Source organism: Silurus meridionalis, chromosome 2, assembly GCF_014805685.1.
Source record: "Silurus meridionalis isolate SWU-2019-XX chromosome 2, ASM1480568v1, whole genome shotgun sequence".
NCBI classification, from domain to species: domain Eukaryota; kingdom Metazoa; phylum Chordata; class Actinopteri; order Siluriformes; family Siluridae; genus Silurus; species Silurus meridionalis.
Window position 1 is genome coordinate 4,009,657 of NC_060885.1, and position 27,976 is coordinate 4,037,632.

Here is a 27,976-nt window from a genome sequence, read left to right on the forward strand (position 1 = left end):
TAAAGCGACGTCTTTGCTTTAATTGTGTTCATTATAAAGACATATATATAACAGCTTCTGTAAGCCTGGGCTGATAGAAAAATACAAACGGAATACAACGTAGGTTCGCCTTGTTGCTGAGAACATGGTGTTACAGCAGGTCACTGACCATAGAGGGCAGCAGAGAGGCAGGAATCTGAGCTACAGTGTTACAGGGACATCTACTGGACAAGGTACCTCGATAACATTCTAGTCGAAAGGCACGAAGAGGAGAAATGCGGTTCCAGCATGAATTCATACCGTGTTAAAAACAAACACACACACACACACACACACACCTGAGCTTAAAAAAATAGAGGTCATAATGACACGTCACTACGAAGCAGCTTCATCACATCTTGTCCAAAAAAAAAAAAAACCTTTTAAATAAATACAGCGATGAGGAAGTTCATATCTGAGGATTTTTCAATTTCTTCAAACCTCTGCATTCATCACTGAGGATTAACTCATATTGTTGGCTCGATGTTCTTCAAAAGGCTGGATGTGTCCTTCATCCTGTAAAGCAAAAACATATGTAGATAAATGCAAGACATTGAATTTCTTTTTTTTTTTTTTAGGTGCCCAGTGATCCTCCTTTCTCTGCGGTGAAGCATGGTGGTGGTAGTAGCACACCTGAGGGACTGGGTTGCTCCTCTGACTCTTTAGCCTGGTCTCTTTACATTCACGGCATTTATCCAGAACAACTTATATTTATACAATTGAGAAGGTGAGGGTTAAGGGTCTTGCTCAGGGGGTGGTGCTGGGATTTGAACTCACAACCTTAACCACTGAGCTTTTATTAATTTTGATGGATTTTTTTTTTTCATAAAAGGTTGTTTTTAAATATTATTTAAAATTGTTATGAATATTATACTATTTGTTTGATTTTCATAAATTTTTTAAATATATATTAAAAAATTAATGAAAATCAAACGAATAGTATAAAATTCATAAGAATTATCGATTTCTCATATAATTATAGTAACTTTTCTCACGGAAGTCCTAAGAGGCCATGCATTATAATGAATGGCCTCTTAGGACCTCCGTAGAGCAAAGTTACTTTTATAATTATATGAGAAATCGATAATTCTTTCACATTTTACTATTAATTAACATTTATATATTTATATATTTTTATTTAATATTTATTTGATACAATTATTGTATTTAATTATTTGATATAATATAATATTATAGGGAAAAAATACCGTAATTTTACAAATATTTTTATTTTTAGCATAAATAAGCCGCAGGTGTGTACACTAATGAACTTTACACAGGCTTTAACAAAAGACACGTTACACACGGTGTAACAGGTGAAATATGTTGCGCTTCCTTTAGGAGCATAGCTGTATTTTGGGAATAGCCTGCCAGAAGCGAGCTCTCCCTTCACCCAGACTCAACGCGCTACAACGGCTTGTATCTAAACAGGAGCCTACCAAGAAAGTCATTGTTCACTGTCTTCCTCCTTCCTTTCACAACTATTCCTCTCGGGAGTTTATCTTTTGGCATCGTCGTGCGTTTAAAAAAAGCGTCCACCAAAAGACAGAACTTTTGCACTGTTTCCACACGGACGGTTTTAATTGCCGGATGTGCACATCATGGTAGATTTTTGTGCTGATTTCAGACGTAGCGCATGGGTAAAACAAATGTTTAGTAATTAAAAATGATTTTTTGGTGAAGTTTATTTATTTTTTATCTAAATAAAGATGATGTTCCACTTCTCAGAAGATGTTCCACTAGATTTTGGAGTGTGCTTATGTATATTTATGTTCATTAGACACAAGGGTGTTATAAAAGGCAGGTACTGATGTAGGTGAGGAGACCTGGAGTGCAGTCAGCATTCACATTCATCCCAAAGGTGTTCAGTAGGGATGAGATCAGAGCTCTATAGCAGCTCCTCTCCAAAGCATGTAAACCAGATCTTCAAGGAGCTCACTTAGTGCACAGGGGCATCACCATGCTGGAGCAGGTTTGTGTTTCCAAGTTTGAGGGAATGCAAAATGTTATTATAGCGCCATCTAAAAGACGTCCTGTACAATTGAGTGTCTCCAGTTTTGTGGTAACAGTTTGGAAAAGAACCACATATAGCAGGAAAGGTCAGGTGACCCAATACTATTGGCAATATAGTGTGTAATATATATATACAGGGAGTGCAGAATTATTAGGCAAATGAGTATTTTGACCACATCATCCTCGTTATGCATGTTGTCTTACTCCAAGCTGTATAGGCTGGAAAGCCTACTACCAATTAAGCATATTAGGTGATGTGCATCTCTGTAATGAGAAGGGGTGTGGTCTAATGACATCAACACCCTATATCAGGTGTGCATAATTATTAGGCAACTTCCTTTCCTTTGGCAAAATGGGTCAAAAGAAGGACTTGACAGGCTCAGAAAAGTCAAAAATAGTGAGATATATTGCAGAGGGATGCAGCAGTCTTAAAATAGCCAAGCTTCTGAAGCGTGATCATCGAACAATCAAGCGTTTCATTCAAAATAGTCAACAGGGTCGCAAGAAGCGTGTGGAAAAACCAAGGCGCAAAATAACTGCCCGTGAACTGAGAAAAGTCAAGCGTGCAGCTGCCAAGATGCCACTTGCCACCAGTTTGGCCATATTTCAGAGCTGCAACATCACTGAGTGCCCAAAAGCACAAGGTGTGCAATACTCAGAGACATGGCCAAGGTAAGAAAGGCAGAAAGTCGACCACCACTGAACAAGACACACAAGCTGAAACGTCAAGACTGGGCCAAGAAATATCTCAAGACTGATTTTCTAAGGTTTTATGGACTGATGAAATGAGAGTGAGTCTTGATGGGCCAGATGGATGGGCCCGTGGCTGGATTGGTAAAGGGCAGAGAGCTCCAGTCCGACTCAGACGCCAGCAAGGTGGAGGTGGAGTACTGGTTTGGGCTGGTATCATCAAAGATGAGCTTGTGGGGCCTTTTCGGGTTGAGGATGGAGTCAAGCTGAACTCCCAGTCCTACTGCCAGTTTCTGGAAGACACCTTCTTCAAGCAGTGGTACAGGAAGAAGTCTGCATCCTTCAAGAAAAACATGATTTTCATGCAGGACAATGCTCCATCACACACGCCCAAGTACTCCACAGCGTGGCTGGCAAGAAAGGGTATAAAAGAAGAAAATCTAATGATATGGCCTCCTTGTTCACCTGATCTGAACCCCATTGAGAACCTGTGGTCCATCATCAAATGTGCGATTTACAAGGAGGAAAACAGTACACCTCTCTGAACAGTGTCTGGGAGGCTGTGGTTGCTGCTGCACGCAATGTTGATGGTGAACAGATCAAAACACTGACAGAATCCATGGATGGCAGGCTTTTGAGTGTCCTTGCAAAGAAAGGTGGCTATATTGGTCACTGATTTGTTTTTGTTTGGTTTTGAATGTCAGAAATGTATATTTGTGAATGTTGAGATGTTATATTGGTTTCACTGGTAAAAATAAATAATTGAAATGGGTATGAATTTGTTTTTGTTGTTGCCTAATAATTATGCACAGTAATAGTCACCTGCACACACAGATATCCCCTAAAATAGCTAAAACTAAAACTACTTCCAAAAATATTCAGCTTTGATATTAATGAGTTTTTTGTGTTCATTGAGAACATGGTTGTTGTTCAAATTAAATCCTCAAATAAAATTAATCCTCAAAAATACAACTTGCCTAATAATTCTGCACTCCTGTATATATATATATATATATATATATATATATATATATATATATATATATATATATATATATATATATATATATACACTACACACACCACAGAATAATTTTGATGGACAGCTTCTTGCACTTGTGTCAAATCCTTTTTGCTTTTTCAAGATTTTATATTATTTTGATGAAGATTAAATGTGAAGATTGTTGCGTAATAAAACGTAGAAAGGTGAAAGGGTGAATAAGAATTGCAACATATTTAAGAGGCACACGCTGTTGACACGTTTCCTGTTTTCTTTTTTTTTTTTGTTTCCTGTCTTTTACCTGCACTAACCACTGTTTACAAAGTGCTTTCAGTTAATGGGTAAAAAGTGTAAAACGATACACTCATGGGTTCATCATAAAAATGTACATCTGGAAACTATTTACTTTCCTCATGTGGTTTGCAGCTGGATCAAAAACGACTAGCAGTAAACAGGCTAAGATTCTATTAACAATGGGAATGTACATTTACATGGTTTAAAGGATAGAAGGACCAGCAGAACAATGGTAGAAAATAGTGAGATCGGTGAAGCGATGGCAGAAGATGGAGATGTCAGTGGTAGAGGATGAAGTGATCAGTAAAGCAGTGGTGTAGAATGAAGAGATCAGTGGAGAAGTGGTAGAGGATGGAGAGATCAGTGAAGATGGAGAGATCAGTGAAGCAGTGGTGGAGATTCAGAAAAGCAGTGATAGAGAATGGAGAGATCAGTGGAGCAGTGGTGGAGGATGGAGAGATCAGTGGAGCAGGGGTGGAGGATAGAGAGATCAGTGGAGCAGTGGTGGAGGATGGAGAGATCAGTGGAGCATTGGTGGAGTCAGAGATCAGTGGAGCAGTGGTGGAGGATGAAGAGATCAGTGGAGCAGTGTTGGAGGATGGAGATCAGTGGAGCAGTGGTGGAGGATGGAGATCAGTGGAGCAGTGGTGGAGGATGAAGAGATCAGTGGAGCAGTGGTGGAGGATGGAGAGATCAGTGGAGCAGTGGTGGAGGATGGAGAGATCAGTGGAGCAGTGGTGGAGGATGAAGAGATCAGTGGAGCAGTGGTGGAGGATGGAGAGATCAGTGGAGCAGTGGTGGAGTCAGAGATCAGTGGAGCAGTGTTGGAGGATGGAGAGATCAGTGGAGCAGTGGTGGAGGATGGAGAGATCAGTGGAGCAGTGGTGGAGGATGAAGAGATCAGTGGAGCAGTGGTGGAGGATGGAGAGATCAGTGGAGCAGGGGTGGAGGATGGAGAGATCAGTGGAGCAGTGGTGGAGGATGAAGAGATCATTGGAGCAGTGGTGGAGGATGAAGAGATCATTGGAGCAGTGGTGGAGGATGGAGAGATCAGTGGAGCAGTGGTGGAGGATGGAGATCAGTGGAGCAGTGGTGGAGGATGAAGAGATCAGTGGAGCAGTGGTGGAGGATGGAGATCAGTGGAGCAGTGGTGGAGGATGAAGAGATCAGTGGAGCAGTGGTGGAGGATGAAGAGATCAGTGGAGCAGTGGTGGAGGATGGAGATCAGTGGAGCAGTGGTTGAAATGCAGAGATCAGTAGAGCAGTGGTAGAGTATGGAGAGATCAGTGGAGCAGTGGTGGAGAATGAAGAGATCAGTGGAGCAGTGGTGGAGGATGGAGATCAGTAGAGCAGTGGTGGAGGATGGAGATCAGTGAAGCAGTGGTGGAGATTCAGAAAAGCAGTGATAGAGAATGGAGAGATCAGTGGAGCAGTGGTGGAGGATGGAGATCAGTAGAGCAGTGGTGGAGGATGGAGAGATCAGTGGAGCAGTGGAGCAGATGCAGAGATCAGTGGAGCAGTGATGGAGGATGGTGTTGAGTGTTAAACTCTGATTTTGACTTTGTAGGCCAACATCAGTGTTCTTAATCTGGTGCAGGAGCTTCAGGAAGCCAGTAGAAAGCAGGCTGGGGAGCAGCAGTGGGTTGGTGACAGAGAACTAGTTGCTGGAACAGTTGCAGAGGTTTATTTTCCAGCCAGGAGCGATTCGCAATAAACATATTATTAATCATACAATGAAGAATAAATATTCAGCTTTAAATAAGTTGAAATAACATCGTCAGCTTTGCACATGAGATCAGTTTACTGACAGACTGCTGTGTCGTGCTGCAGTCCACTGATTTTTCTACTGTATTTGGATTGAAGAAATATAATACTTACATACTGGCTATTCTCTCCAATCGCTCTTTAATATTCTCCTGAAAACAAAAAACAGTACAGAATAAATGATAAAACTAATAGACTGGTTAACAGGGGGTTGGATTAACGACTAAACAGATTAATAGATGAGTGGGTGAATTAATAGATATACAGATTAACAACAGACAAATGGAAGGATGGACAGATTGATGATTGTCTGGATGAAGTGATCAGTAAAGCAGTGGTGTAGAATGAAGAGATCAGTGGAGAAGTGGTAGAGGATGGAGAGATCAGTGAAGATGGAGAGATCAGTGAAGCAGTGGTGGAGATTCAGAAAAGCAGTGATAGAGAATGGAGAGATCAGTGGAGCAGTGGTGGAGGATGGAGAGATCAGTGGAGCAGGGGTGGAGGATAGAGATCAGTGGAGCAGTGGTGGAGGATGGAGAGATCAGTGGAGCATTGGTGGAGTCAGAGATCAGTGGAGCAGTGGTGGAGGATGAAGAGATCAGTGGAGCAGGGGTGGAGGATGGAGAGATCAGTGGAGCAGGGGTGGAGGATGGAGAGATCAGTGGAGCAGTGGTGGAGGATGAAGAGATCAGTGGAGCAGTGGTGGAGGATGGAGATCAGTGGAGCAGGGGTGGAGGATGGAGAGATCAGTGGAGCAGTGGTGGAGGATGAAGAGATCAGTGGAGCAGTGGTGGAGGATGGAGAGATCAGTGGAGCAGTGGTGGAGTCAGAGATCAGTGGAGCAGTGTTGGAGGATGGAGAGATCAGTGGAGCAGGGGTGGAGGATGGAGAGATCAGTGGAGCAGTGGTGGAGGATGAAGATCAGTGGAGCAGTGGTGGAGGATGGAGAGATCAGTGGAGCAGTGGTGGAGGATGGAGAGATCAGTGGAGCAGTGGTGGAGGATGAAGAGATCAGTGGAGCAGTGGTGGAGGATGAAGAGATCATTGGAGCAGTGGTGGAGGATGAAGAGATCAGTGGAGCAGGGGTGGAGGATGGAGAGATCAGTGGAGCAGTGGTGGAGGATGGAGAGATCAGTGGAGCAGTGGTGGAGGATGAAGAGATCAGTGGAGCAGTGGTGGAGGATGGAGATCAGTGGAGCAGTGGTGGAGGATGAAGAGATCAGTGGAGCAGTGGTGGAGGATGAAGAGATCAGTGGAGCAGTGGTGGAGGATGGAGAGATCAGTGGAGCAGTGGTTGAAATGCAGAGATCAGTAGAGCAGTGGTAGAGTATGGAGAGATCAGTGGAGCAGTGGTGGAGAATGAAGAGATCAGTGGAGAAGTGGTAGAGGATGGAGAGATCAGTGAAGATGGAGAGATCAGTGAAGCAGTGGTGGAGATTCAGAAAAGCAGTGATAGAGAATGGAGAGATCAGTGGAGCAGTGGTGGAGGATGGAGAGATCAGTAGAGCAGTGGTGGAGGATGGAGAGATCAGTGGAGCAGTGGAGCAGATGCAGAGATCAGTGGAGCAGTGATGGAGGATGGTGTTGAGTGTTAAACTCTGATTTTGACTTTGTAGGCCAACATCAGTGTTCTTAATCTGGTGCAGGAGCTTCAGGAAGCCAGTAGAAAGCAGGCTGGGGAGCAGCAGTGGGTTGGTGACAGAGAACTAGTTGCTGGAACAGTTGCAGAGGTTTATTTTCCAGCCAGGAGCGATTCGCAATAAACATATTATTAATCATACAATGAAGAATAAATATTCAGCTTTAAATAAGTTGAAATAACATCGTCAGCTTTGCACATGAGATCAGTTTACTGACAGACTGCTGTGTCGTGCTGCAGTCCACTGATTTTTCTACTGTATTTGGATTGAAGAAATATAATACTTACATACTGGCTATTCTCTCCAATCGCTCTTTAATATTCTCCTGAAAACAAAAAACAGTACAGAATAAATGATAAGACTAATAGACTGGTTAACAGGGGGTTGGATTAACGACTAAACAGATTAATAGATGAGTGGGTGAATTAATAGATATACAGATTAACAACAGACAAATGGAAGGATGGACAGATTGATGATTGTCTGGATTAAGGGATAAACAGACTGATGGATGGATGGATGGATGGATGGATGGATGGATGGATGGATGGATGGATGGATGGTATATGTACTGATTAATGAATAGACAGATTAGATAAACAGTTTGATGTATGTATGGATGAATGAATGGATGGGATGGATAAAGAATAAATGGATAGAGAGAGAGATAGAAAGATGAACAGATTATTATTACCTCTGAGGATGATGATAACTGGTGGGCTGGGGAGGTTTGGTGTGTCACACTGGGACAACTGACTGGCTCCTTAACTAACATGAAAGAACAAGAATAGAAAAATATTCAGTGTATATATATAGTAAGTATTTTTTTTTTTTTTTTATATATAAATTTTTTTCACTGCATCATATTGCGTTGAATGGAATCCGGATCGCACTGCATCAGAACAGGCGTGAATCGTATCGCATCGGTAGCTGCGTCATATGTATGTGTATTGTATTATATTATACACACACACACACACCCCAAGGGTACCAACAATTTTGCTCACATCTGTGTGTGTTTTATATATATATATATATATATATATATATATATATTAGGGCTATCAATATTAATGCAAATTAGTTGTAACGGCACCAGTTTTGTTTTAGTTTTGCAGCACGCATTTCTGTTACCATTTTTATTAAAAAGATAAATAAATAAAAAAGAGGCATCATTTACTGCAACACATTTATTCACGATGTCCTTTCTTTACTTCCACTGAAAAATTATTTTTAAATCACTAAACATTAGTTTTACTGGTTGTTTTATTGGTGCAAGTCTCAAATCAGCACCAAAATCCACCATGATGCACTCGTCCGTCAATTAAAACCGTCCGTGTGGAAACACTGCAGAAGTTATTTTTGGTGTGCTGATGATTTTTGCGTCATTTAAAACACCATATTTGCTTTAGAATATTTACAAGAACATTTTGTCGTCATGTTGAGTTTGGTTTCACTAATAATAAACATTGCATAAAGTAGCACAAATATTTGTCCGTGCGCATGTTGATTAAAGTATTAAAAACTTGAAAAGTATTCATTGAAGGTACATTTAGAACAGATATAAATGTGTGATTAAATTGCGATTAATCACAAGTTAACATTAACAATATTTTAACCGATTGCAAGCCCTAATATTAATATATACATTATTTTTTTTTTTTTTGTATGAATTCATCATCAGTAAGTGTTTTGTTTACTCTGGTCAATAATCTCTATTCTCCCAGGTGGTGGGAATATGGTGGTGGGAATACTCCTGATTCTAATCCAGCATTTGCTTCCAATCTAAATCAAAGCTTTGGATGTGAGCATCTCAGGCTACATGGGCATCTCTTCCTCACCGGTCTCATCAGGATGCTGTCTCATCTCCACACTCGTTCTCATCGGATCCTGATGGAGATAAAGACGTTTTTACACACTTCTTAGTAACAGCTAAAGAGGTTAAAGCTCATTAGATTAGATCTTCTTGTGAATCTTCATCACCTTGTAACTTCTGACACGGTAATAAACACAGAATGAGTACGGACTGTGTGTCGAGGCAGCTGTAAGTCACTGACTCAGTGGATTCAGGTGACATCTCTGTACCTGTGCCCGTGTTAACGTCAGTCCCGTCTCCAGCAGAAGGACCCGGTTCTCCAGCTCCTCCCACACACTGCGCTCTACACAGATCTTTCCAGCGGTGTCCTTCTCCAGCGCCTGCACTCTCACGTCCAGCATGCTCAGCTGCTGCTCCAGTCTGCTCACACACTCCTGCAGACCTGCTTCCACTGTTCTCAACCTGCTCTCCAATACACACTCCTACAGGGGGGAAATTGTGTGAAAGTGTGTGTGCCTTTACTTATACTGTAGAGTCTTTATTTTGCTAATTGAACATTTCACTGAATCCGTGTGTATCTATCTGCATGAGACACGGATGTTTGGACGCGGTTTTTCTCACCGTCTGAGCAACAGGTCGAGGAAGATCTAGATCCTGAGGTCTCCGCCTTCCGTCCTCGTCCTGATCCTCGAGCTGATCATCGGAGGAGAAGCTGACGTGAGCTGGGGTTTGGTGACCCGAGTGCCTTTCCACCAGCGACCTGCTTTTAACTAGCTGCAGCAACCAATCACATGGAACCTCGTGAGAATTTCTAATGAGTAGCGAGTTATAGACTAAATCTAACAATCCAAGATGAAAGGATTATTGGGGACATGAAGGTTGCAGCAGGTCTATAGGACATGGGGTCGAAATCTGAACAGCATCAACTGACACATTTTTAATTCATTTACTTATTGAATTCAATTAAAGTCATTTAGAGCTTAAATGAGATTACTAGATGTTTTAAACATTAAAATGAAATGCTGGTCTTAATGAAAACTGAATAAAAAAAAAAAAATGTTTACCAAAATATAACTAAATAACGAAAGTAAATAAACAAGCGTGAAATTGTTTAAGGACAATTAAATACGTACTTCCAGCTCAGCACTACAATAAAAAAAATTAAACTACTATTTCTACTACTAATAATAATAATAATAATAATAATAATAATAATAATAATAATAATAATAGGATTCTTCCTCTTGTTATTATTATTATTATTTATATTAATATTATTATTTTATTATATTTTTAGAATTATAGTTTAATAATTATAACAATTACCAGAACTAAACTGTAATTATCATCAACATATTCTATTTTTGAGATTTTTATTAAAACTAATTTTAATAATTATAAAAAATTAATATAACTAATTGAAATAATTATAAAAATATAAAAAATACTAGTAATCGTACAAATGAATAAAAACTAGATTTTTTTCATCTCTATAGAAAATATGAATAATGATGTAATTATTATTTTATTATTATTATATAAACCAATATAATGAGTAGTTTTGTTATTATTTCAGCATCAGTTAAAAACTGATACTTTTATTATTTTTTTTTAATTCTATTTTTAAAAAAAAACAGAGAAATCTCAATAATTATTAGAACACAGACCCTGTACACTCTGCGCTTTATTATTATCAATATTTGGGATGGATAAATTATGATTAAAGGGTTAAATCTCTGTAATGAAGTGGACTAGTACACTGTAAAGAATAGATAAAAATGATGCGATACTATAATCTGTATATTCTGTATAACAGAGTAACAACTGCATGTGTTTTAAAATAAACCATATTCCCTTATGATGGCTTTCTGTTCATCAAAATGAAGGACATTGTTAATTAAAGAACATGAATAATCTGCTTACTTTCGGGCCTGGTGTCCTCTGGGTCTCTCTGGGTGGTGAACTTTCCACAGATTTCGAGTCAGAACGAGACAGCTGCCTCCTCCTCATCTGACCAACAGGCTGGAAAATAAAAATACATTATTAAGGCAAGTCGTTTTCAATCACGTTCAAAGAGTCAGTGGTGTTACGCTTACTGTTTTTATTTAATAAACACAAGCTAATTAAGGAGTAAACCACTCTGTGTAATGTGACCTGGCCTGTTCGAGCATGACAACGCCCCTGTGCACAAAGCCAGCTCCATGAAGATCTGGTGTACATGGGTTGATGCTTTAGAAGATCTTGAATGGCTTCCTAACCTCAAACCTATTGAATAAGATGAATTGGAACGCTGACTGCACTCCACACCTCCTCACCTGATTTCACTAAAACCCTTAAAAGAGCACACTTCAGAATTTAGTGGAACAACATCTAAGCAGAGTGAAGGTTAACACCAAGCTCTGGTAATAATCAAGTGTTCTGGGGTGAACTCAAACGTGAATTGTGATGGACATGGTCATAAACTGATACATTTTGTCCGTATGAGTTTGTACATCAGAAGCGAGAGAAGCGGGAAACACGAGCCACACCTTGGTGCCTTTTGTGAGCTGTTTGTGTTTCTCCAAAACAAAGCCGATGATGTCGCAGATAAGTGAGATCTTCCTCTCGGCAAAACCCGACTGCAGGAACTGCTGCTTGGTCAGCAGGGGTTTATAACTGAAGAGATCTCGCAGGACCTAAATCACAAACACACATACACACACACACACACACACACACGCTGCCGTTGCTACAAGTCTAATAAAGCCAACCAACAATGTAAGAGATTCTCATAGTCAGTATTTCATTGTGCATGAAGATTATTACAATCCACCATACACACCAGATACGGTGGTTTGTGAAAGTCAGTAGTATCTTCATACGTGAGGGTGTAAAAACTTTTGACTGACCTTGTAAACAGACTCCATGAAGCTAAGGTCGTTTTTCCCTGTGAGCTCGATGCCGAGCTCCACCAGATGTTCAGCTACAGCAGTGGAGAAGGAGGTGAAGGTGTAGCTCATGATGGGCAGACAGCATGATGGATCTCCTTTAGATAACCTGCCATGGATGGAAAAAAATGAATCAGGGTCTCTATCAGGAGGCGGTTGCTCAGTGGTTAAACCATTAGACTTCTCAGCACCATCAAGCTGCCACTCGGTATACTCGGTACAAAGGCATGTCCCAAATGCTAGAAATGTGAATGTATCAGGTTCATGCAAGTGTGTGGAATCTGGTGGAACAAACATCTACTAGAGCATTACATAAAGGTTACATGTCTCTCGTTTAAGTAAGTGATTCAGTGAGTCTGTAAGTTAGTGATTCAGTGAGTCTGTAAGTGAGTGATTCAGTGAGTCTGTAAGTAGGTGATTCAGTGAGTCTGTAAGTGAGTGATTCAGTGAGTCTGTAAGTGAGTGATTCAGTGAGTCTGTAAGTGAGTGATTTAGTGAGTCTGTAAGTAAGTGATTCAGTGAGTCTGTAAGTAAGTGATTCAGTGAGTCTGTAAGTAAGTGATTCAGTGAGTCTGTAAGTGGTGATTCAGTGAGTCTGTAAGTAGGTGATTCAGTGAGTCTGTAAGTAAGTGATTCAGTGAGTCTGTAAGTGAGTGATTCAGTGAGTCTGTAAGTGAGTGATTTAGTGAGTCTGTAAGTAAGTGATTCAGTGAGTCTGTAAGTAAGTGATTCAGTGAGTCTGTAAGTAAGTGATTCAGTGAGTCTGTAAGTAGGTGATTCAGTGAGTCTGTAAGTAGGTGATTCAGTGAGTCTGTAAGTAAGTGTTTCAGTGAGTCTGTAAGTGAGTGATTCAGTGAGTCTATAAGTGAGTGATTCAGTGAGTCTAAAAGTGAGTGATTCAGTGAGTCTATAAGTGGGTGATTCAGTGAGTCTGTAAGTGAGTGATTCAGTGATTCTATAAGTGGGTGATTCAGTGAGTCTGTAAGTAAGTGACTCAGTGAGTCTGTGAGTGATTCAGTTAGTGAATGCGTGAGTCTGTCTTTTTTTATCAGTCTGTCCATCTGTCTGTCTATATTACATCTCAAAGAGCAGTTTCAAAGAGCCGATACAAATATCCGATTCAAAGATCCGATTTAAAAACCCCGACTTAAAAAAACGATTCAAAAGAACAGAATCAAAAAGCGGCATCGAAGAGCCGACTCAAACAACCGCCTCAAAGAGCCGACTCATCTTCCTACTCGACTCATTAACTCGCACTTTTCCTGTTGCACCTTTACTACACCCCATTATAAAAAAGCAGTGAAACATCAATCACAAAGCTGTGATTTCCTAATTAAAGTCTACTCTTTATCTAAAAGGTAAAGGTATATCCTACCCTTGATAATCCACATCTCTGGGGTATTTTATAGATCGGAGTGATGCTTGCAGTTTCCTCAGACTTCCTTTCACATCACCTGTAGCCATCTTCTTCTTCTTCTTCACTCAAACTACACTTCCGGAGTCAAACACACTCGTCTGTTAGCCGGAAGGCTGTTAAATAAACTTCATAAATACAAACAGCGCGTTTTATTTCCTCCACGAACTGATAACAATTCAAAATATAATTATTATTATTCAGGTTCAGTTTCCTCCAATACTCACTCACTTTACTCCGACCTGCGAGTAAGAACAGATTATAGTTACATTCCAATTCGCTCAGTACATCTTACATAAGTGCACTACCTAGTGTACCAAATTAATGTAATATACACCCTACATAGTGCACTAGGAGAGAGAACCGAAGACATTTTAGTTCAGACCGCTTTGTTCGGTTTCTATGCAGTGATCCGTTAACGCTAAGTGCAGATTCACATTGACACATTCGCAAAAAATTCTTTCATTGAATAAAAACAAAAACTGTCTTTCTGTCTATTAATTTTGTTCGTATTTCTGTCTGTCTATCTATTTCATCTGTCTGTCTGTGTGTCTATCCATTTCATCTGTCTGTCTGTTTGTCTGTCTGTCTAAATATCTAATTCATCTGTCTGTCTGTCTGTCTGTCTGTCTGTCTGTCTGTCTGTCTGTGGGTCTATCCATTTCATCTGTCTGTCTGTCTGTCTGTCTGTCTGTCTAAATTCATCTGTCTGTCTGTCCGTGGGTCTATCCATTTCATCTGTCTGTCTGTATGTCAATTTCACCTGTCTGTCTGTCTGTCTGTCTGTCTGTCTGTCTAAATATCTAATTCATATTTCTCTCTGTCTGTCTGTCGGTGGGTCTATCCATTTTATCTGTCTGTCTGTCTGTCTGTCTGTCTGTCTGTCAATGTCACCTGTCTGTCTGTATATCTAATTCGTCTGTCTGTCTGTCTGTCTGTCTGTCCGTGGGTCCATCCATTTCATCTGTCTGTCTGTCTTTATGTCAATTTCATCTGTCTGTCTGTCTGTCTGTCCGTCTGTCTAAATATCTAATTCATATGTCTGTCTGTCTGTCGGTGGGTCTATCCATTTTATCTGTCTGTCTGTCTGTCTGTCTGTCTGTCTGTCTGTCTGTCAATGTCACCTGTCTGTCTGTATATCTAATTCGCCTGTCTGTCTGTCTGTCTGTCTGTCCGTGGGTCCATTCATTTCATCTGTCTGTCTGTCTTTATGTCAATTTCATCTGTCTGTCTGTCTGTCTGTCCGTCTGTCTAAATATCTAATTTATATTTCTCTCTGTCTGTCTGTCGGTGGGTCTATCCATTTTATCTGTCTGTCTGTATGTCTGTATGTCTGTCTGTCTGTCTGTCTGTCTGTCAATGTCACCTGTCTGTCTGTATATCTAATTCATATGTCTGTCTGTCTGTCTGTCTGTCTGTCAATGTCACCTGTCTGTCTGTATATCTAATTCATCTGTCTGTCTGTCTGTCTGTCTGTCTGTCCGTGGGTCCATCCATTTCATCTGTCTGTCTGTTAATTTCACCTGTCTGTCTGTCTGTCTGTCTGTCTGTCTGTCTGTCTGTCTAAATATTTAATTCATCTGTCTGTCTGTCTGTCTATCTGTCTGTCTATCTGTCTGTCTGTTGGTGTGTTTATCCATTTCATTTGTCTGTCTTAATATCTACTTCACCTGTCTGTTTATAGGTCTGTCTGTCTGTGTGTCTATCTATTTAAATAACTATACTAATATCTACTTTATCTGCCTATCTGTGTTTATCTATTTCACTTGTCTGTCTGTCTGTGGGTCTTTTATACCTACAAAAATGTAATTTAAATATCATTTCACTTAATCTTTCCTGCGCTTTTAACTGTAATAACATATTACATCTTAACCAATTGATCCAATTTAGTTTCCTGAAATATACCAGGTAATAAAATATAATATAAATCAATATAAATGATCAGAAATACATATTTACAGCTTGCATTATTTTTTTTATTAATTGTAAATGTTTTATTTTTTCTTACTCATCCTAAAAGACTACACTCAATCGAAAATGCGGATGTCATTCTTCAGATAGAGGGAATGACGTCACATCCAACTAAAACAACGAACGTCAAAATTGACAACAGAGCATGCCAAGTTGGAATTTTTTTTTTTAATGCAAAAAAAAAATTAACAATCCCCTATTTTCGATATTTCCCCCATTAGAAAAGTGTTTATTTACAAACGGAATGATTTTAATTGCATTTTCGTTTTGCTGCGTTTGATAATAAATGCTGTTCGTGTAATGACAAGTGGGCGTGGCTAAGCGGAAGAGGGGGCGTGGCCGAGCGGATTAAAGCTGATTCGAGCGTCAGAGTGCGGAGTCGCTCAGGGAGCAGCGGGAGTTCGTGGAGTTTGGACGCCGGGCGACTGTGCTGGAAATGCGCCCCTCGCTTGAGTGCGGAGGCTGAAGGACATTTTCGCTCCGTGAACGCACAGACAGGCGCTTTTCTTTCGTCGCGGCGGCGGTAGAATTAAAGCCCCAACAACACACAGGTAAGGTGGTGGGCGGTGCCGCCCCCTAACAATACGTGGTGAAGTGGCGTTTGGAGGAGCCAATCAAATAGCTAGTTGGCTTGATGGACTTGTCTGTAAGCCAATCGCGTACTTAGAGGGCGGGGCTTATGGGTGTACGTCAATCTAACTTGGCATGGAATGGCGACTTTGTTGTTGCTGTTTTAAAGCGAAATCAAAGCAAAACAGTTCGGATTTGTGTTTTTCATCTTTTTACCGCTTCGTTAGGATTTTTATTGGTTTTTATTTGGTATTAAAACATGACTTTAGACTTGAGTTTGAGGCCAGCAGTCAGAATGCAAATGTAAACAAACGATCTGCTATAGCAGGTGTCCTGAGTGACCTGAAGTGTGTGTGTGTGTGTGTGTGTGTGTGTGTGTACGTGTACCTGAATTTGCCTGAATGATTGTGCAGATACATGATGCTGAGTCAGTATTTACTCTAAACACATGTGTTGACTAAAATTACCAGAAATCTCAGAACAGAACTACTGTGTGTGTGTGTGTGTGTGTGTGTGTGTGTGTGTGTGTGAGAGAGAGAGAGAGAGAGAGAGAGAAAGAAAGAAAGAACGAACATGTTGAGATACACAACATTCACCTCTCAATTCCTGTCCCTCACAATCATGAGTTTGGACTCTCGAGGCAGAATCTGATCAGATGATCCATTTTTAATTGATATAATTGTGTCTGATGTGAATTATTGTCCTGTTCTGTCTACATGAAGATCTACGTTTGCATTCGCACTCATATCCATGGTATTTGGCAGACTTTAATTTACAGTATCTCACAAAATCTCTTCTCCAGGGACAATACTATAGAAATGAAACATATTTTAGAGTCTCATTGTGCAGTTTGTATAAAGTACAGATTTACTGTCCTCTAAAAATAACAACATACAGACATTACTGTCAAAATAACTGGCAACAAAAGTGAGTACACCCTCAGTAAACGTGTCAGAACTGTGTCGAACGTGTCAATATCTTGAGCACCTTTTGTTATGTTGCACTGTTTTCATCCTCCTGGACCTGGAATTCACCAGAGCTGCACAGGTTGTTGCTGTAATCCTCATCCACGCCTTTATAATGACATCAGAGACAAACTTTTCCACTCCATCACCTTCAGCTTCCTCAGCAAGGCACTCGTCATCTTGTTTGGGGTCGTTATTATGTTGGAAAACTGCAGTTCGTCCCAGTCTCTGAAGTGAGGGCATCATGTTCTGCTTCAGAATCTCACAGTACATGTTGGAATCCATGTTTGTGCCACCACCATGCTTGACTGTAGACAAGACACAAATAGTCTTGTTACTCTTCCTCACAGACACCATCTGAGCCAGAGAAGTTTATCCTGGACTCATCAGACCACAGGACATGGTCCCAGTAATTCATACTCTTGGACAGTAAACGGTTTGTGGTTTTTGTGAGCAGCTTCAGAAGAGGCTTCCTCCTTGTTGTTTCAGTGTGTGGAGTATGGTCTGAGCACTAAAAAGTGGACCTTCTGCAACCTCTAAAGCAACGCTGCAGCACTCATGAAGTGTTTTATGAAGCAGCTTCTGCACCTGACGCACAGCACGAGGACTCAACTTCTCTGAAGGACCCTTGAGAGGTGTTCTGAGTGGAACCCGTGTTGGAAAACATCTGTATGACCCTGACCACTGTACTGTAACTCAGTTTCAGGGTGTTTTTGATCTTCTTACAGCCTCAGCATCTTTGTGGAGAGCAACAATTCAAATTTTCAAATCCTCAGAGATTCTTTACCATGAGGTCCATGGAGAACATCCAGAGAGAATTTCGACTTGCACAGAATTTGAACTGCTCTAATACACGATACACACATTTGTCTGGTTCTGTCAAGCAGACAAAAACATGATGACTAGGACACGTGACTTTCCCCGGTTACACCACGTACAGCCGTTCTCACCTGAGGGTGTACTCACTTTTGTTACCAGTTATTTAGACAGTAATGAGCTCTCAACCTTTAGAGAAGTTTCACTTTAACCTCCTGAGCTACCACTTTCCTACTGCTGATCACATCACATCTGTTTATCCATCTGTCTGTCTTTCTATCTACAGATTCTATCTATCTTACCTGTCTGGCTTGTGTCTCTGTCTATCAGTTTATCTGTAAGTGTAAAATATCTGTCCACTTATTTTCTGACTTTCTTGTCTTTATTTACTTTTTTGTTTTTACTTGAGAGAGGTTGTAAAATGTTGGTAGTTTAGTGTAGTTTATTAGAGTCCTGGACAGAGGTGTGATTTATTTATTTATTTATTTATTTTAGACTGATAAACTAATTGAGTTTTGTTGTGAAAGAAATATTTTACATTTATATGAAGAAATAAATAAACAAACGTAGAAGCACGTACGTGTGTACTGGATTAAAAACAAAAAAAGTGAGCTGGTTTTATCCAGGCTGGGTTTTTTTTTTTTTTTTTTTTTACGTTTACTGAAAATATGATGAAATGAACATGAATGATGAAAATGTTACTGAGCAGGTCCAATAGCTTCTCTCTGAGTCATTACACACACACACACACACACACACACACACACACACACACACACACACACAATAAGGAGCTTTTGTTTATGTATTATTTTTTTCTTGTTCTTTTTATACTCCATGCACGAATATAGCCTTTGATCTATACGATGCCACTCAGTTGAACCCCGGATTCTGATTGGTCAAAAGGTTTTGACTCATTTCCTGTTTTCGCAGTCGCGATCAGGGTTTTGCGTTTACTACTGCGTCATGGTTTCTAAAGCAGTGACTTGATAGTATTAAAAGTATATTCTGTTGCGTTTTATGTACAGCTTCAAGTTTCTTTCTTAAAGGCAGAAATTCTTGACAATTCTGCATGTCGGCGTGAATAAAGGAATTCATTCATTGTGTGTTTCTCAAATACAAATAAAAACAATAAATAAATGTAATTAAATGTAAAAAACACACACTTTTATACACCTCTGGATTACCCCAAATGGGGTCTAACAAATGTCAACTAATTAAATTTTTTAATTAAATTTTTTTAATTTTATCAATTTAATGTCATTTTTAAAAAGTGTATTTTATATCGCGATTAAAGAACTATTTCACCACTGGTATACATATTTACAATTTTATAATATGTAACTCTAGTTTCTTTTTTTTATACGCCATTTTTGTGTTTTTTAAGTTTAATAAAAATAAAATGCTGATTAAATACCGACGTAAATTGTTTCAAAATATCAGACAAACACATTTTTGCACGTGCGTACAGACAAATGGTGTTTCCGATACGGCTCAAGTGGTGATTGATACTTTATTTTTTTTATTGTTATTGATTATTTTATATATATTTTTTTTTTTTTAACTCCTGAATTTGGACCAACAGATCTGAAGTGCCTCCTTGTAGATAAAATGTCCCCATGCGGATGGGAATTTCTAATGTTGTGGGGACATTTGCCTGGTCCGAATAAGGGAAATAAGTGTGTGTGTGTGTGTGTGTGTGCTGGTTGAGGTCAGCAGATGGGTCAGGGCCTGTGGAGGGTGGCGAGGAACCAGCAGCTGCAGCAGGAGTACAGCGAGCAGTGTTTCCTCCAGCGCAGCGAGCGTCGGCGCAGGATGACTGAGCTGCTGAACGAGACGCCGCCGCACTCGCGCCGTGTGCCACAGTGTCACGCCGACATCGGGCACCTGCTGCGAATGCGCAAGGCCAAAGAGGAGCAGGGCTTCATAGACCTGGACATGCTGCCCCCTGAGCTCAGCATCACCATCCTGTCCTACCTGAACGCCACCGACCTGTGCCTGGCCTCCTGCGTGTGGCAAGACCTGGGCAACGACGAGTACCTGTGGCAGGGGTGAGTGTGTGTAAATCTACAGCTGTGTCTGCCTGTCCGTCTGCCCGTCTGTCTACCCGTCTGTTTGCATGTCCGTATATTTTTCCATCCGTCCACATACATGTCCGTCGTGAGAAAATTAAACCGATCACCCCATTAAAGAACAGAAAAGTTTATATTATCCAATCACCTACATACCCATACCTGCATCCATATTTCCACATACCCATCTATCCATCTTTTTGTCCACAGATCCATCTGTCCCATCATTCAAATTCAAATCTAGTAGATTAGATTCAACTTTATTGTCATTATACAGAGCCAATGAAATGCAGTTAACATCTAACCAGAAGTGTATCGGTGGCCTATTTACAAACCTAAATCCCCTCCATCTATTTATCTGCGCACACATCCGTCTGTCCACATACACAGTCTTCCACTGAACCACCAATCTGTCCACTTATGTTCATTCATCTATCCATTCAATCGTTTTTCCACCAATGAATCCCTCCATCCGTCCATCATGATAGACCTCTTGTGCCATCATTTTATCCCTCCGTCTTAATCAGAAGTGGCCGTCATTGCACTTTAGATCAGAGGTTCATGTTTAAATCCTTACTAAGCCATCACTCCTGGGCCCCTGTGTAGGAATGAGAGGCAAATCTGAATGATTCTGAATAAGGACATGTGCCTTAAATACTCATATCGTGATGTTTTTATCGTGTTGATTCATTTTAATGTAACTTCCATTTTCAACTATTAATCAGTTCATCCACACAAGCAGCCGGAGCAGAACCGCTAAAGTGGAAAAACTAACGTGAATCCATGCGAAAGTTTCTTTATCTGAATATTTTATAATAAATTTTATTATCGCTATAGAATAAATGTACAAATACTTTTCTCTTCTGATACTTCAGCAAAACTCACACTCTGAACGAGCATCGTTTTAATTTCATTATTTCATTATTTCATTTATTTATTTATTTATTTATTTATTTATTTATTTATTTATTTACTATTGCAAAGTAAATTAAAAGTAAGTTGTTTCCTTTATAGAAAAGGTCACATTTTATTGCTGAAATTGCATTCAGGGATATCTGTGAAAACTAAACCCTTTTAGTGCATTGTTTGCTATAATACATCAAAATGCAAATATATAAATAAATCATAAATATATAAATAAATACTGTATATACAAATACATTTCAGATTTTTTCTAAAAAAGTAATGCACTGTACGGTGTAAAAGCTGGCACTACAGAGACTGCCTGATTGAACTAAAAATAAAAAGGGGGAATTGTAAGAAAATTGCGAAGGAATATAAACTCTGCCAGAAATAAAGTCGGAATTGGGCACATTTTTTATTTTTGTGGAGGAAACTGGATCCTATATGAATCTTTTCTTCGCCCCTTGCTGTTTTTTTTTTTTTTTTTTTCTTTTCCCGTCTCTCCATTTTTCACTATGCACTGTTTGTTTACTCGTCCAGAGCGTTTCATAGTTTAACAAGTGGTGTGTCAGTCATAAAGGTCCGTGGGGAAACACAATGCTCCATGTGTAGTGAAAGGGACTGAACGATGCAGAGTAATTTATTTAATTCATTTTTTTTAAAATGCATTTTATTTATTTATTTTTTTGTATTCAGGTTACTTTCAGGGGAATCGTTTCAGCCTTATTATAGTGACTTTTTTATTTTTTTATGCTTGATTCTGAAAAAATTTAATTGTTTCTCAGGTTTTCCTGCTGATTTTCTTATCTTTCTCTCTCTCTCTCTCTCTCTCTCTCTCTCTCTCTCTCTCTCTCTCTCTCTCTCTCTCTTCCCCTCCCATCCCCTTTTCTCTTTCAGCTTGTGCAAGTCCACTTGGGGTCACTGTTCCATCTACAACCGTCTTCTTCCCCCCGGCTTCTCCTACAGAAAACTCTACATGCAGCTTGATGAAGGAAGCTTGACGTTCAACGCTAACCCTGAGGAGGTGAGCAGAACCGGCACGCCACGTTCTCACGATAACACGCCTGCTTCTTTTCACCGCTAAGATCAGAGGCCGGCGTCGGGGCGCTCCAGCGTTCTGGTTAACGACGTGAGAGCGTGCAAGCCGTTCATGTTTTATAGCTTTGTGAATGTCATTAGCTAAAGTCACACAGCTTTTCGGGTTCTACTGCATGTTTTCGACCTGAATCTCTCTCTCTCTCTCTCTTTCTGTGTGTAGGGTATCGCTTACCTCATGTCCAAAAGCATTCTCCTGGACCATCCGAAGGAAATCGCCAAGTTTATATTTTACACCAGAACGCTGAACTGGAAGATGCTGCGTATTTATCTCGACGAACGGTTTGTTAATCAATCTTTCTGTTTCTCTTTTAGTTTTTTTGAAGGTTTTTTTGTGTATTTTATTTATTTATTTATATTTTTTATTTTTTTTTGTAAGGACTATACCACTATAACACTTAAGCCTTCCTATTACCCCCCATATTAAAAATAAAAAAAGATTCACAAATAAATAAATAAAATGTCAAACATAAGATGTATGGCCTTAAATATTAATTTAATATTAAAAAAAAAAAAATTCCAGGTCACAAGCTGTAGAATACAAGGAGATTTATGGCCTTTTAAGAGTAGAAAAAATATAAATTGTAAAATTTCCTTAAAAATAAAATATTAATTTTTTCATATTTTCTATTTGATATTTAATTTTTACTTTAACGGTCACAGCATACCGCGAAATCGCAAGGTTTTTTTTTTTTTTCTCTCTCCCCCACCCCTTTCTTTAAATGTGCAACAAATACCGATGACCTTCTCATTACCATTTTTATCTACATTACTGGCTGGTGAATTTTAATCATAAAATCTGAAATCTAGTTATTTATCCGCCATTATAAAAGCAGTATTATTGAATTTCCCCACCCCTTCTGATCAAACCCCCCCCTGTAGCCGAGACGTGCTGGACGAGCTGGTCACACTACACAACTTCAGTAACCAGTTCCTCCCCAACGCGCTGAGGGACTTCTTCAGACACATCCACGCGCCCGAGGAGCGCGGCGAGTACCTGGAGACGCTCATCACCAAGTTCTCACACCGTTTCTGTGCCTGTAACCCCGCGCTGGTCCGGGACGTCGGCCTCACGCCTGGTGAGTCGCAACAAACAGATCACATTAATTATACTCTCGAAGACCATCACAACAATATTCCTTGTGCGATCTGTACAAATCTGATGGCAACATTGTTTAATGGATTTTAATAATAAATACAAAAAAATTTCATGACATTCCTATTTAAAAAAAATTACAAATTTTTTTTTTTTACAAAAAATAACATGCTTATTATATCACAACAAATGCACTGTGACCAAAGATTATTCATTTTATGCCGTATTTTATGTAAGAATAAATTTATTTTTAATTTTTTGTCTTTACATGGTGAAGATCCTTAAATTAATTCTTGTGGCTCATTAAATTTATAATTAAAAATAATAAAATACAAAATATAAATAAAAATAATGCTGCTTGTAATGTCAATATTGTGATAAATGATGTCACAGTACGCTTTAATTGATCATCTCGTCATTTTTATTGATTTTTTTTTTTTTTTTTATATTTTGATGAAGAAAAAATTCTATTAAACAATTTTTTATTTGATGAAGCCTTTTGATTGGATGTTTGTTTTGCGTCTTAAAAGAAAATGATTAAATTTTGATAATTTATAGGTTTTCTTGTTCTAGATGCAAAAAAATAAAAGTATAATCACTTTTTTTTTTTTCCCCCAAGTTTGATACTAAATCATTTTGATTCTTGTATTGTACAAAATAGAAAAAAAGCTAAAACATTGTTGATAAAGCACTATATTTATTTATTTATTTATTTATTTATATATATATATATATATATATATATATATATATATATATATATATATATATATATTAAATAGCTAAAATGTATTCTCCTTGTAAAATAAATAAATTATATAATATATAATATAGTGCTTTATCAACAATGTTTTAATTTATTTAATTCAAATTTTTTTTTTCCTTTTTTTTTTTTTTTTTTTTAAAAAACTAAGAGATTTTGAAAAAAAATTATGTACTTGTAAGTTATTGGGGGGGAAAAAAAAAAAAAGAGAATGCTTCACAAAAACAGTTGAGAGAAAAAAAAAAAAAAGACTCCCAGACTCTCTCTTTCAGGAAACCGATCCGGGACAGAGACGTGTGATGAAGCAGAGATTCTGATTCCATGTTGAATTAGACTTTATTTATTCTTCTATAACTTCACATAGTGTTTTTTTTAAATTGTTTATTGTTTGTTATCGACTTTAACAATTATTTTTTTTATTTTTTTTTATTTTATTTTTTTTTAAATGAATGATGTTATTTTTACTCGTATCTTGTCATGAGAATCCCCAAAGCGTAACCCGGGCCACGTCAGTCCAAATTTCCAAAGTGCTCGAGGCTCCTTCCATGGACATCACCTAAAATAAGAGCAGTGTTTATACGTGGTTTTCGTGAATCGCCCAGCCTGCAAATCCTTGAGCGCTGTTCCTATAGCAACGAGCAAATGATTCGGCACGTTTCTGACCAATCGGAATTGAGTAAAAAGGAAGGACCCGGGTTTATTTGGCTTCACATGGTTCCTCACGTGGAAATTGAAGCTTGGCTTGGCTTTATAGCCGTGGCTGTCTTCTCTAAAGCCACAGTAAAGTCTGCAGGATTATAGTGTTAGCAGAGCGAGGCATTAATCCAATCCAGGAAGCAGTGTGTGATGTTCCTCCAAAGAACACGCACCGGAACGACTCCCGAAAAAGTGTTTCGTTTATTCACACGACATCTGCATCTCACAAAATCTCTAAACTACTGAAAATCTCGTAACTACTTCCACGTTTCCGGTCCACTGATGATCCATCTCTCGTTCCAAAATCATCAGATGCGTGCAAACCAGACTGACGGCTGTCTAACCTTTTTCACGTGTTTATAAAGACGTTCTCTTTGGGTTTCTTCAGGACAAGGGGGCGGGGCTTAGGCCAGAGAAATCTATCGGCATCAATTATTATGTCTAAGTATTGAAAAATAAGTTTTCGTTGTGTTGCAGATGCCGTGTACGTGCTGTGCTACTCGCTCATCCTGCTCTCCATCGACCTGAGCAGCCCGCACGTGAAGAACAAGATGTCGAAACGCGAGTTCATCCGGAACACGCGCCGCGCCGCGCAAAACATCAGCGAGGACTTCGTGGGCCACCTGTATGACAACATCTATCTGATCGGCCATGTCGCCGCCTAGCAGATGACTTACACACACACACACACACACACACACACACACCGGCCAATAAAACCCTCGGCTACGCCACTGAAACGTTTATGCGAAATGGACGCTGACCTCTAGAGGTGTTCTTTAGTATAGCGTTGGGAAAGCCAGACAGCAACACACACAATCACACACGCGCAAACCACCGGTTGCCTTAGCAACCCGAGGCGAAAAGGGTAGCACCTCAATCGCAGCTGAAAAACCACGCAGAGCCATGTAGCTACTCGACGCGAAACTCGTGTTTGCTCGCTTATAATATTCCAGACGTCTGGTCCGTTAATGAAGCCATTTCTCTTTTGTTTTTTGTTCGTTCCACGTCTCCGCCTCTTTCCTCTTCGTTTTATATCCATAAAAGAAAAAAGACCCGGATAGAACCGAAAAGCCTTTGATATATTTTTCGATGGCAATGATGAAGGAAATCGACCTAATAATCACCACACGTGTGAAGAGATTATAACGGAGCACACGTAACGAGGCGCGAAACCCCACATGGATATGAAGATTCATGTTCAGCCTGGTTCCCCAGAGGGCCCTGGGTTGCTCATCGGGGGTTTTTTCTCCTACGGCGTATTCGTAAATAAGGTGTGAATACGTGCAGGGCGTCTCATCGTCCAGGCTGTTGCCCCGCCCCACACCTGTGATGATCCCTTTATCTTAAATACAAGTGGAATTCTAACACTGTCGAACCTTTTTTTTTTTTTTTTTTTTTTTCTTTTTTCGTCTAGACGTCTAGCCCGACGGACTCGATTTTTCTGCAATCCCTCCGTCCTTGTTCGCTGTCTAACACCACGGTGTGTATGTGTAGCTTCTAAAGTGTCCCCCACACACACACACACACACACACACACACACACACCCTCAAGCTGCCTATATATTCCGTCGTTGCTTCTGCTGTGTTGCAGTTCGGCCGCTGAAGAGCACTTTAACCCAAGGAAATCTTTTTATCTGTCATATTGTATATATTTTCTCTCTCTCTCTCTCTCTCTCTTTCTCTTTCTCTTTCTCTCTTTTCTTTCTGGGTTTATGCACATCCGAAGGAGCTCCACAGTAGTGCCAATCGTAATGCTGTAAAGGAAGCGTGCGCACTGACTCGACCTCCTACACGTTCTCGTATGTAGTGTGTGTGTAATACGACCCGATTTTATTTGCACATCATGTACATATTTAAGAGGTTTATATAGAAATATATATATAATTTTATTTTTCAATATTTTAGCTACTTTTTTTTTTTTTTTTTTTTTTAAAATAAACGTTCCCTTTTTATTAATGCGGGACTTCTGCCTTTTTGCACTTAGGACATTTTTTTGCCACGTCTCCTCCTCCGTCTCGTACACGCGGACACACGCACTCATAAACCACTCACATCGCTGATGTCCTTCATCAAGAAGTAAACGAACACTAACGATGCAAACAAAAGTCCCGTTTGTATCTGGTGACTTTTTTTTTTTTTTTTTTATTTTATTATTTCTTTTTTTATTATTTTACTGTTCTGGAAAGAAATTCTAGAGGAATCCATATGATTCCACTTGATCACATGATTTGGCCTTATTATTATTATTATTATTATTATTATTAATTATTATTAATTATTATTATTATATGCCTGTAGGAGGCTTGTGCCTGTAAACCCTCGCACTATATTTTCAGCACACGTCCCACGATCATTCGAGCTGAACGTGGTTGAGCATCGAGAGTAAATACGTGTCACATGCACTAGACATGAAGATCTAACGGACTCCGTGAGACACCATGGAGTTCGTTCACACTTTTACATTTTTCCTTTTTTTTTTATTTTCTTGTGATACCGGCACATGCCTATTTATTCTTTTGTTTGTTTGTTTTTGTTTTTATAAATCTTTCCAAGAGGCCTTACAGGACAGAACAATGAAAGATCACGACAAATGAAGTTCTGCTGACAGCAGAAAAATCCCCAACGCTGAACCGACGCCGTTTGACCAGATTTATTTAATACTATTAGCAAATGAATGAATTAAAAATGCTAATTGTTTTGTTTAAGAGGTTTCTGAATGATGACACTGGACTAAATACTTCTAGATTGTATACAAAAATTAAATAAAATGGTGCAAAGCATAAAAACAATCCTGTGTTTGGAGCTTTTTACACAGTTGTATAAAAAGTCTGTTTTACTTGATTTAGCAGGACAACGCTCCTGTGCACAAAGCCATCTTCATGTAGATATACTGCACACAGGTGGGAAGATGTGGGAAGATTTTTTTTATTTCTTTATCGCTTTTAGCAATGCACATTGTCTCAAAGCAGCTTTTATAATTGTGTTCGTCCCTAATGAGCGAGCCTGTGGCGAGGAACAGCTTCCTGAGAACGTGCATGTGAACGTCGACTGCACACCAGACCTCCTCACCTCACCTACAACCATACATGACTTTACTAACATCCTGCTGACTGATGAAACACACCCTGAAATCGAGTGGAACATTTTCCCAGAAGAGTGCAGGATACTATAACTAAATGTCGACTGGAGAATTTGGATCTTCTGCTCAGGTGTCCACAAATCACCTCACTGAGGAAAGTACCATGTTTCTGCTAAATGATGTGTAATTATGGAAAAATGTATCTGAACCTGATAAAAAGGTGATTTATATATACAGTGTGTGTATATATAATTTTAATAAGGATCAGTGATTAGATCTAGAATTCAGAATAAAATTACTGATTTCTAAAATAATATTTAGAATAAAACTACAAAGTAAAGAAGAGGAAATAAACTGAAATAAGGACTGAT

General features: G+C 39.3%; 2 protein-coding genes and 1 long non-coding RNA gene across 6 annotated transcripts; 1 reads left to right on the forward strand and 2 right to left on the reverse strand.

Annotated features, from left to right (window-relative positions):
* On the reverse strand, positions 1 to 13,884 carry cep44 (centrosomal protein 44). 3 transcript variants are annotated; one of them, XM_046876313.1, is made up of 11 exons: positions 13,808 to 13,884; positions 13,538 to 13,704; positions 12,124 to 12,271; positions 11,764 to 11,910; positions 11,159 to 11,257; positions 9,857 to 10,009; positions 9,505 to 9,717; positions 9,261 to 9,309; positions 8,114 to 8,187; positions 7,707 to 7,744; positions 1 to 534 (listed from the first exon to the last, which is right to left on the reverse strand). In XM_046876313.1, the coding sequence occupies exons 2-11, from the start codon at positions 13,624 to 13,626 to the stop codon at positions 486 to 488; spliced, it is 1,059 nt and encodes a 352-aa protein (XP_046732269.1). In that variant the 5' UTR covers positions 13,627 to 13,704; positions 13,808 to 13,884; the 3' UTR covers positions 1 to 485. The 3 variants fall into 3 exon arrangements, with proteins under 3 accessions (XP_046732269.1, XP_046732261.1, XP_046732252.1); XM_046876305.1 differs by having other exon boundaries at positions 13,804 to 13,878; XM_046876296.1 differs by lacking the exons at positions 7,707 to 7,744; positions 13,808 to 13,884 and adding an exon at positions 5,894 to 5,931 and having other exon boundaries at positions 13,538 to 13,797.
* On the reverse strand, positions 1 to 27,346 carry LOC124402911. Of its 2 annotated transcripts, none has more exons than XR_006928808.1 (2): positions 26,048 to 27,346; positions 1 to 317 (listed from the first exon to the last, which is right to left on the reverse strand). It is a non-coding gene; the product is annotated as an uncharacterized LOC124402911 (long non-coding RNA). The 2 variants fall into 2 exon arrangements; XR_006928809.1 differs by lacking the exon at positions 26,048 to 27,346 and adding an exon at positions 18,660 to 18,685.
* fbxo8 (F-box protein 8) lies at positions 15,761 to 25,929 on the forward strand. The gene is made up of 6 exons (XM_046876327.1): positions 15,761 to 16,098; positions 19,610 to 19,949; positions 21,771 to 21,897; positions 22,132 to 22,250; positions 22,851 to 23,047; positions 25,001 to 25,929. Exons 2-6 carry the CDS (start codon positions 19,618 to 19,620, stop codon positions 25,186 to 25,188), a joined length of 963 nt encoding a protein of 320 aa, XP_046732283.1. The 5' UTR covers positions 15,761 to 16,098; positions 19,610 to 19,617; the 3' UTR covers positions 25,189 to 25,929.
* Positions 27,347 to 27,976: the final 630 nt, after the last annotated feature.

Coding starts and splice junctions, on each gene's coding strand:
- cep44 (XM_046876313.1), bottom strand. CDS start 13,626: ATGGCTACAGGTGATGTGAAAGGAAGTCTGAGGAAACTGCAAGCATCA. Junction 9,718..9,856: donor CTCGACCTGTTGCTCAGACG/GTGAGAAAAACC, acceptor TCCCCCCTGTAG/GAGTGTGTATTGGAGAGCAG. Junction 8,188..9,260: donor ACAGCATCCTGATGAGACCG/GTGAGGAAGAGA, acceptor CTTTCATGTTAG/TTAAGGAGCCAGTCAGTTGT.
- fbxo8 (XM_046876327.1), top strand. CDS start 19,618: ATGGGTCAGGGCCTGTGGAGGGTGGCGAGGAACCAGCAGCTGCAGCAG. Junction 19,950..21,770: donor GACGAGTACCTGTGGCAGGG/GTGAGTGTGTGT, acceptor TTTCTCTTTCAG/CTTGTGCAAGTCCACTTGGG. Junction 22,251..22,850: donor CGTATTTATCTCGACGAACG/GTTTGTTAATCA, acceptor CCCCCCCTGTAG/CCGAGACGTGCTGGACGAGC.